We start from the raw sequence: 9,833 nt of genomic DNA, 5'->3' as shown, positions 1-9,833 counted from the left end.
CTTCATTTATTAAATGGTTATATTAATATATGAAAGATTGACTGCATTTTAAATATGCATTTCTTTTAAATGTTTTCTTAAGGTCTGACGACTTGACTGCAGGGATATATAATGCAAAAAATAACCACTTACAATACTGTAATTTAGCAAGTTTATTTCATCATACATTTGAACGTCAGTAATGTTGACTACAACGTACAAGTACATGCAATATTCTATACATGTTGAGAGATAGAAAACATTAATTAGATCATGAATAAACACATGACCAGCAAAATGCAGTAGTGTGTTATGCCACAAGAGCTTAGGTTGTGAACTACGCTTCATCGTTTGGACGACACATATATATATATATATATATATATATATATATATATATATATATATATATATATATATATATATATATATATATATATATATATATATAGTTATATATAGCTTAACAGGAAAGAAGAAGAAAAAATAATACATCTGGCTTAAATGCGGTACAAAAATAATTCTTCTAAAGAACATCATTTGTGGACCATGCCACAGAAAAGTTGACCTGCAGGGGACGCTGTTCCTCAAACATCTTCATTCTTCTCAGGAGTTTTGGTAGTTTGGCCTTCCTACACTTGGACACAGATGGTGTCAAATGCGCAACGACTGCTACCACACACACATTTGTATTTAAAGCGGTGAGTCTTTGAAGCAGGAACAGGTGAGAAAATGTCACTTTTTTTATTCAACACTCACTCATGCTGGCCTCAGTTGGCCTGCGTGCGACCCAGCCTGAGGTCATAGGACACTATGTGGAAGTTGTCCCAGGCAAAGAGCTTCCTCTGAGCCAGGTTATAGTCAACCATGGAGTTGTAGTGGTACTTGTTCCTGAAGGGGATGGATATGGTCTTCCCCTGGCTGGTTGCAGTGTCGTACATGTAGTTGATGACAGTGCTGGGTGCAGAATAGCTGGCTACGGTGTACATCTTTCCGCAGACGATGAAGGAGTTGGCCACTGCGCTCTTCCTGATGTTGGTCTCCCAGCTCTTCCTCACCTCCAGGGTGTTTGGATCCAGCTGCGAGATCACAATGGCTCCTTTTGCTTTGCTGGTGGAGTAGACGGCCCACAGGCCCTGCTGGTCCACAGACAGGTCGATGTCCGTGTAGCCTCCCCAGGAGTATGGATACTGGCCGTGGAACCCGGCGTGGGGTAGGTCGCGGCGAGATGCTATGCTCTCAGTGGAAAGGTCATAGCGGATGAGGGTGCGACTGCGACGCCTCTGGTAGTAGAGAGAGCCACGGTACATGGTGGCACCAGTGCTCTCCACCATCTCTGGCAACAGCAGGACCTGTAGTAGGCAAACAAGACACAATAACTAGGAATGACCTGATAGCTCTGACTTTGAATTCTGTGTAAGAGCATCAGCCGTGTGACACCTGCCTTGGATGGAAAGCCTTTAGAGAGTTGTTCCATGTCCTCGTAACCATACAGTTGCCTGACATCGGAGCCAACTGTGTCAATGCGCCACACCATGTTGTGTCCATACGGAGAAATGGCCTCAGGGTCCTGCATCCAAACCCCGTATTTACCTGCTATGTTGTCGGCTTTCCTGTGAATGACTGGCTCCCCGACAGAAATCAACTCTCCACAACCTGTCGCAAGAAGGAGATGCTGGGTTACCATGGGAATAGAAGCATTAAGTTACTGTCTTTTACTGGGAACGCAGTAGAAAACATTTTTGTTCAGACAGAACTCCTTTTCGTAGGATAGTTTAAGAATGGCATGTTTGTACTGCAGCTATTTTGACAGGCCACAGTAGGAAAATCACAGGTATAATTCATCAAATTAATGATTTAGCTCCCTTAGTTCCAGGGTGCATGCTGGTCCACTGTCCTATTTGTGATTATCTACCAAATAAATAGAGATCAGGAAAAACAAAGTGCACAAGTGTTGCAGCAGTCAAATTTGCACACACCTTAAATTTGGTAAATGACACTAGGGACACAGTACTGAGACAGTATAGTGAATTTGGGAGGCAAAACAAGTTGTTAAATGTCCACTGTGTGAGCTTTATGGGCAGGAACACACATAGTTATGATTGTGTAAGTGAAAAATTGCTCTATGATACTCATACTTTCTGGTACATGAAGGCCACCGTACTTCCTTGATGCTCATGTCAACAGATGGGGTCGAGCGGAGGAGTTCTCTGTTTGTTAAAGTCTGCACACTCACCACTAGATGTCACTAATTCTTACACACTGGACCTTTAAATGAAAATGAATAAAAATTGACACGGTGACGCTTTGATATGAATTCAAATAATGACACTTATCCTGGCGAGTTATGAATCAGTGATGTACGGTGAACGATATTTGAAATGTGTTTCAAATGTGTAAAGGGAGGAGGGGGCTGGTGGTTTTGTCTGTTTCTATTTCCAGTGATGTTTCCTGTAGTGCTACCATCTATGGTTGAGATGATGGTTAACTGTTGACGCTTAGGTTTTGAAGATGGAAGATGAAGGGTCCACAATGTTGAAGATCTTGAAAAGCAAAGGGTTTCTTGAAATCACTCTGGGTTCTTCTGCTACAAAGTCACACAGATAGACAGCAAAAGGGGATAAGGATGAAAGTGGTGATTCCATTTGATCGGAAGGGCTTGAGTGAGTCGACTCCAGAGATGCTGCGTTTAACTTGTGAGGCACAGCAGTTGAGCTCCAGCTCATCCTGTGCAGGAACTCTCCGCTGCTTCTCTTACTGGGAAAACGATAAGGCAGGGCTGTATATTTACCACGTCCTAAAATACACCCTCGCTCTCAGGTCCAGGATGTAGCACCGGATTTAGGGCTAAATGTGAATATGTTTTATAAATAACACCTATTGCCATGTCGCTTCTTTGTGGCACGCCCTCATCACAGATTGTATGACTTCACGTGGTGACTCCACGTGTACGGCGATTATCGGCCCGATCGATTAGACCTGTGGCCATTTAGTGGCATGAGTTATTACGTGGTTTGGGGGAAACCCATCAAATAAGGATTTAGGTGTGTGTGTGTATGTCTGTGTGTGTGTGTGTGTGAGACATTCTTGTTTGAGGCGCTTTACATTTCCATTTAAGAGTCAAACACAAAACTTAGCAGGGGCCTCTCGTACCTATAAACTGGCATGACTCTGGTGTTCTCGGTCCAAACGCTGCAGTATTAATAGCAGAATTTGCTTTGAGGCTGTCAGCGGGGAGGGGGGGGGGGTGCATGTGTGTGTGTGTTAGTGTGTGTGTGTGGGGACGAGTGTCATGTTTGCAGGGTCAAATGTACAAGGGGATGTGGGCGGTGGGTTTTAGACGAGTGAGAGAATTATGACCTGGCAAGACTGTATTTTAAAGGATGACCGTGGTGCGTCAATCATGTTATTCTTAATGGCTTTGGCCATGAGGACTGAGCTGAGGTTAAGTCATGTCAGGTCAGGTTTGACTTATTTGCTTATTGCTATATTATTCCTTGCATTATCACCACCAACTCGATCAGTGGACAATCAGATCCACCTCTGGATCTTGACCCCTGGGTTTGAACTTTTTTTTTCATTGAGTTTTTAGTTCCTGGTTTCCTCAGATTTTCCTTTTTTTATTTGGCTCTTGTTAGTTTTCCGTTGTATTTAGTAGTTTTTTCTCTAAATTTCGCTCCTTGCATGATGCATGTACGATGATACCCTCCGATCTACTGGCTGTGCCGTCACTTTGTGGGTAATGCAATCGCCATGCATTGTGGGAAATGTAGTTTATGGTCAACGCACAGATTTTTAAGAACAATTAATCACTCGCGGGCCACATAAAATGATGTGGCAGGCCACATCTGGCCCCCGGGCCTTGGGTTTGACATATTTTTAGATTTTAAGTGTTAATTTTTAGATTTTAAGTGTTAATAGTTTATATTTAGAGATTGTTGTTTGTCATGCACCAATGACACCAGAACAAATTCTTTGTATGTGTTAAATCGTACTTGGCAATAAAAGCTTTTCTGATTCTGATTCTGATGTGGTCTAAGGACAGGGGATTGAAAAGCCTACAGATTTAAACTCTGATTTGTGAATGTGGCCCACACAAACAAAGCTGTTTGGAAATTGTAGGTTGGGAAAAATAATACATGACATGGTAATAAATCTACTACGTTTTAGTTTGCTTGCACACATTTTGGAAATGAGGGGGAGAAAAAAATGCATTTTATATTGTCAAGTGACCTGTGTTGTCCTCGGAGCGATCAGGAGCAGGCACCTCGGTCACCTCAGCCTTCAGCTCCTGGAAACTTGGATTTCTGTACTGCCATGCTGAGTCTGAGACAGGAGGAGGAGGAGGAGGGGGAGGAGGAGGAGGAGGAGGAGATGGCGTGAGAGAGAATAAAAAAAGAAAACGGCAGAGCAGAGGTGAATCTTCAGGACAAAAAAAATAAATTTTACCTCTCAAACTGCTGCTGTCTCCTTGTCTGTTGGGCCTGGACGTCAGGTGAGACATTTGACTGGAGCCTGAACAAACACACACACACACACACACACATATAGGGTTCAATGATTTCTATCATGTAATACCACAATAGTTTGGAGCCCAAAAGTGACCTATGACACTTCTGACAGCAGGAAACGGGACAGCAATCTCATGACTGGATTCCCAGCTGCTCTGGAGTCAGACAGTCGGTTGCCTGACACACATATGATACAACACACTTGACACCTCATCCAACCCGAACACCGTCGTCTTCACACTCAACAAAACTTCAAAACGAATCATGCGGCTCCTTGTATCATTGTCAGATATCACTATTGTGTTCTCTTCTGTCCTCGGTTTACCCCTTTAGTTCCTCCGCAAACAGAACAAACACTATCAAACATTGTACGACCCTGAGGGATATACATGTAAACGAAAATGTGTTTGTGTATCTGTGGCGTCTGTGGGGGGGAACTTTGTGCACACGTGTGTCTGCTCTCCTGCACGTGCAAAATGTCCAGAGTTCAGGTGCATAATGAGTCTTGATGATGCGGACAAACAATAAGCGTTTGCATGTGGAGGCTGATGTTGATTAAAAGGAGCGGGAGGTCGATGATGAAAAGCAGCAATGTGGGCGCAGTGTTCTAAACAGCAAATTATTTATGGAAGCTAAAGGTTTAGCTTATTGAGAAGTTTGCTGGCGTGTGTGTGTGTGCCCTTGTACTTGCAGCACACTGAGGACCAGTGAGGGTTTTTAACCAACAAAGTGAGGTCATTTTTACGAAGTGAGGACATTTTGTCCGGTCCTCACTTTGTTTTCATTGAAATCACTTCCTTAGGTTGTAAACATGCTCTACTCTGTTTTTAACACAGCTCCTCAATTTGGTACAAAAACCAGTTTTCCAGCCCTGGTGGTTCACACACTTTTTGCTCTGGGGCTCCACCTGCAGACATTTTAAGGTACTGTACCCAGCAGTTTTTTTTATAGATGTCATTCATGAAGTAGATATTTGTAATTTTGTTGATTTAGAAAGTGGAAATGCTGGTCCTCACTTTGTCAGCACTTTTACCCGGTCTTCAGTATGCAGCAAGTACAAGTGTGTGTGTGTGTGTGTGCCACACGTGCACTCACATCCTGCCTCTTTGTTTGACTGCTCAATCTGTGCAGAATTAACCCCTGCTAACGGGGTTAGCAGAGCGATTGGATCTGGATTGGTTCTTGATCCAATTATCCACACGGGTTAAGTTAAAAACACACAAGAAAAGGTTTAAATCTAATATTCAAAAGCCCCAAAAACAATACTGCCGTGTAGTTTTTCCCCCTCCACTGTGTGTAATTGAGACGTTGCAGGAGTTCCATCGACATTATTTATGTCCTCCCGCTGGCTTCGCATTCAGCGCGCTGACAGAAAACATCTGAAAGTCGTGGTAAAGTGACTGCGCTTGGCTCCAGGGTGACTGCACATACACACTCTTCTCCGTGATTCAAACAAACTTCATTTACACACGTTTGTTTTGTTAGGATTCTTTTAGGCTGCTGGCTCATGACTGTTTCCCTCCTCACTGTTGTACGGTTGCAGCCCACGCATTTTCACTATATTTTATAGTGGTTTCCTGGGAAGGAAAAGTGTGATTTTAAAATGTTAGACAACCTGTAGCCTTCATTTAGCATCAAACTCAAAGGATGTTTAGTTTGTTTATTGTGGGCTATTACTAATAACATGATCGTCCAAAATGGTGGCTCTCTATAGAGCCAGATCCTGATATGAATATAACAGGCTCATTGTGGTGATTGAACACATGTAAAACATGAAGTATCCATTTCTTTGTGATACACATGAAAAATAATTTCCTCTACATTTTACGCACTGGCCCTTTAAGTCATGAAATAGCATATATATAGAATATCAGCTTGTTTACTTTCACAGTCAAGTGGTACTAAAGGGTTTATCAATAATCTAAATCTTCGTTCCTCTTCCTGTCTCATAAACACTTTTATCTCCTCTCGCAATGATCTATTCCACATCTGCTGGTCACCCTGAGGGGCCCCCTCTGTGTATTTCTGTCTGCAGGTGCAAACATGAGGAGCTCAGCAGATAACCTGGAGTACATGCGGCCCATAGTTCGAGTGCATACACTCTAACCGAATGCAGAGGCAAGCGGCATTTTGGTGAACCTGGGGTTTACTGCAGCTGCCCACTTCGGCTTTATGAGCAATAACACTCTGAGAAGCAAGAAGGAGAAGGTGAAGGGGGGATGGTGACCATTGGGAGATGGTGCGTGAAAAGAGAGGCCAATTAGACGCATGTTTGGCCACAGCAAACACTCAAAATACCAGAGCTTAACCTTACGTGGCTCCGAGATAACTCTCAATTTCAATGGAGCCCTCTTACCCCTGGAGGTATAATGTTCTCGGGCTTTAACCCCACCCCCATTTTAACAAGTCTTGACCCACCAGGCGTCATTCAAATCCCTGGGATGAGACTTGGCCACGGGAACCACCACCACTTCCAGCCCGTGCGTCACATTTCAGCCACCTCTCCCCTCCCCGGTGGAGGCTATTCGCACCCTGCATGGTTGACATGCACAGGGAAACACCGGTCATAAACAAAGCAGGATCTGCTCCTGAATGCCTTCCTACACGTAGGCAGGACATGGGGAAACAGGGAAACCTGAGACAAGTGTCTCTGCAGACTGATATGGCAGCACAAACACGAAGCACACAGTGTTTCCCTTTTGTCTTTAGTGTAAATTAAACACACACGGTTCAGAATGTGCTTTATATTTACACACACAGGATTCCCCGACATGTGCAATGCTCTGGGGTTTTGTGTGGCTCCACATACCTGATTGCATAGTATTCCATACTTATGTGACATTTATGTGTCACGTGTCAGTCACTGCTCCGATTAACTCATTAGCCTTCAGTTAGAGTCACATATTTCAGCAGTAGGACAACAACAATGTCTGCAGGAGGTTAGGACATGAAGTTGTTGCATCTTATTTGGAGGAAGGAAATAATAGATTTATGTAGAAAATATGTGTATATGGATCTAAAATGTGTAATAATAGAATAGAAATGTATGCCTCAGCAGCGGAATAATAGACATAATGACATATACATATCACATATAACATATAAATTGTATAATGATAAATAATTTAACTGTTTAGTATATAACAAGTAAAGGTGATATTTTAAACGTGTATGTTTTATCAGTGCTATAATGAATGTTATTATTTATTATCAATATATTGGAACACATATGGGAAACATGTATGCAGTTTGAATTTTTTTTCATTATTTTATAACAAATATCTGATGTGAAAAAGGTCTCTTTCTCCAGGTTTATTCAAGACATGCTTGATCATTACATACACATGTTGTGTGAGTTAAACTCACAGTAATATATAATATAGTCACATCATTCCAATTCAAATGCACACTTCTGTATGATTCAGTTTGTGGTGGTTTGAGTGGTCTTCTTACCCCCAGCAGGTCTCACCGGGCCACTGTTCTGCACAGAGGGGTTGGGGGACCCTATGGGAGTCTGTGGAGGACAGGGTCTGTTCCTCAGCTTCTCCATCTCCCTCCTCATCTCGGCCATCCTGTGCTGAAGCCCCCCCAGCTCCCTCTCCAGACGCTCCTTCTCCCCCTGCAGCAGGTTCCTTTCCCCCGTGGCTTGGTTCAGTGCCTCCTGAAGCTCAGACTGAGCTCTGGCTCCGACTGCCTGGGGGCCTCCACTCTGGCCACCTGTCAGCCGCGACACCAGCACCTCAAGCATGCCAAGTCTGGCCTTCAGAGCCTCCATTTCTGGGCCGCCGGTCTGTGGGCAGCTGGACTCCACGGGGCTGGGTACGGTGAAGGTGTACTGACACCGGCCACTTTGGTCGTTCCCCCTCCACAGAGACGCACGGTCCTGAGCATCGCCTCGCAGCAGGAGACCAAACGCACACATCAAGAGCAGTGAGAACATTCTGGAGACAATACCTCCACGCAGAGGTTACAGTTTACTTTAAAAAATCTCTTTTCAGATATCAGCCAATCACTCAAAATGTTCTGATTCCCAATTTCAGATGATGAATTTGGTTCTCGTGCATCTGCTGTTGATCTCCTGCTCTCCTCCCTCAGTGGACACAGGTCTGTAACTCTGAGCTCTCCTCAACAGCTCACAGATATTTATACAGTCTGAAGGGGACGGCAGGAGGGAAACTAAAGGGAAGAGAGGAGATGTGAAAGGGAGGGAGGAGAGAAAAGGAGAAGACTAGGGGGGGAGGGTGGGGATCACAGGCAAGTGAGTGTGTGTGTACTTGTATTTAATACCTGGTGTCCTAGTGAGGCACAACTTCACTGCTCAAGTTGAAGGCCAAGATTTGAATTGTGGTTAGGTTAATATTAGGGTCAGTGTGTGCTAAGGGTGAAAGAAGGAAGGAGAAAGTAAAAAAAACATTGACATTGACATTGACATTGACGTCGTTTTCAACATTCACCCCCTGCAGTGTGTTTATTTATTTGTGTCCAATACTTAAAAACATCCGCAACGCAGTCCCACATGGACTGGATGGATGTTTGGCCCCAGCATGAGCCAGAAAGCTGGGCCTCACTGGATACAATTTCCGTCCCGAGGAGACGGTGTCCTCTTTCGTATTGGTAGGGGGCCTGAAGGTGATGCAAGCAGCCGAAAAGGCCATGGTTACAAAGGGTCAATCGATGACCACAAACCTTCAGTGGACCTCAACATTGACTTGTGTCCCTTCAGCCCAGGGAACAATAATACTTTTTCATGTCTGATATGTTGTCACAAGCTAAATAACTCATACTGAAAGACTGTTTTTATGTGTGTGTTTGATTAGTCCATAAAAGCTGGGTTTTTATGAGCAGTAGAATTCACTTCTGAAGCTTTTTGTGGGCACTACAGCGTTCAGTGTTGCTGTCACCACTGTCTGTCTAAATCACTGTTGATTGTGGTGCAGCTTCAATCGTGGTTACATGGTTCTTCAGATCTTTTAACAGCAGTTTACTTTTACCTTGACTTTGGTGCATTAAATGCTTTATGCTTTTCTATACCAGTATGATCAAGTTTACCTAATATTTTGAAGGGAATTAAACATTAAAGGCCTCTATCACAGGATTTATTTTAGTCCTTTTCTACACTGTGTGTACATTTTTAGATATTGTGCATTCTTATCTTATTTTTATTCTTATCTCTACTTTATTACTTACTCTATATTAGAGTGAAATTCTTTACCATATTGTATTTTATTTTATTTTTACTCTTATCTTTACGTTTTTATTTCTTTTTTACTTATTATGAATTGCACATTTCTGCACCTCTTGTCAGCTTAACTGAACTGTTGTACATGTGTGTTTCCCCCCCTG

At 43.2% G+C, this 9,833-nt stretch overlaps 1 protein-coding gene across 1 annotated transcript; it reads right to left on the bottom strand.

Moving 5' to 3' along the window:
* Nucleotides 1-400: 400 nt before the first annotated feature.
* On the bottom strand, nt 401-8,607 carry myoc (myocilin). The gene is made up of 5 exons (XM_083888434.1): nt 7,944-8,607; nt 4,429-4,494; nt 4,213-4,305; nt 1,424-1,635; nt 401-1,331 (listed from the first exon to the last, which is right to left on the bottom strand). Exons 1-5 carry the CDS (start codon nt 8,428-8,430, stop codon nt 750-752), a joined length of 1,440 nt encoding a protein of 479 aa, XP_083744560.1. The 5' UTR covers nt 8,431-8,607; the 3' UTR covers nt 401-749.
* Between the last annotated feature and the right edge of the window lie 1,226 nt (nt 8,608-9,833).

Source organism: Microchirus variegatus (assembly GCF_963457635.1).
Source record: "Microchirus variegatus genome assembly, chromosome: 4".
Classification (NCBI taxonomy): Eukaryota; Metazoa; Chordata; class Actinopteri; order Pleuronectiformes; family Soleidae; genus Microchirus; species Microchirus variegatus.
This window is presented reverse-complemented; position numbering and strand designations above follow the sequence as displayed.

What these genes read in the sequence shown, in the direction of transcription:
- myoc (XM_083888434.1), bottom strand. Translation starts at nt 8,430, where the DNA reads ATGTTCTCACTGCTCTTGATGTGTGCGTTTGGTCTCCTGCTGCGAGGC. An exon ending in AGACAGCAGCAGTTTGAGAG is followed by an intron (nt 4,306 to 4,428) that starts GTAAAATTTATT and finishes CTCCTGTCTCAG; the next exon opens with ACTCAGCATGGCAGTACAGA. An exon ending in TCGCTCCGAGGACAACACAG is followed by an intron (nt 1,636 to 4,212) that starts GTCACTTGACAA and finishes TTCTTGCGACAG; the next exon opens with GTTGTGGAGAGTTGATTTCT.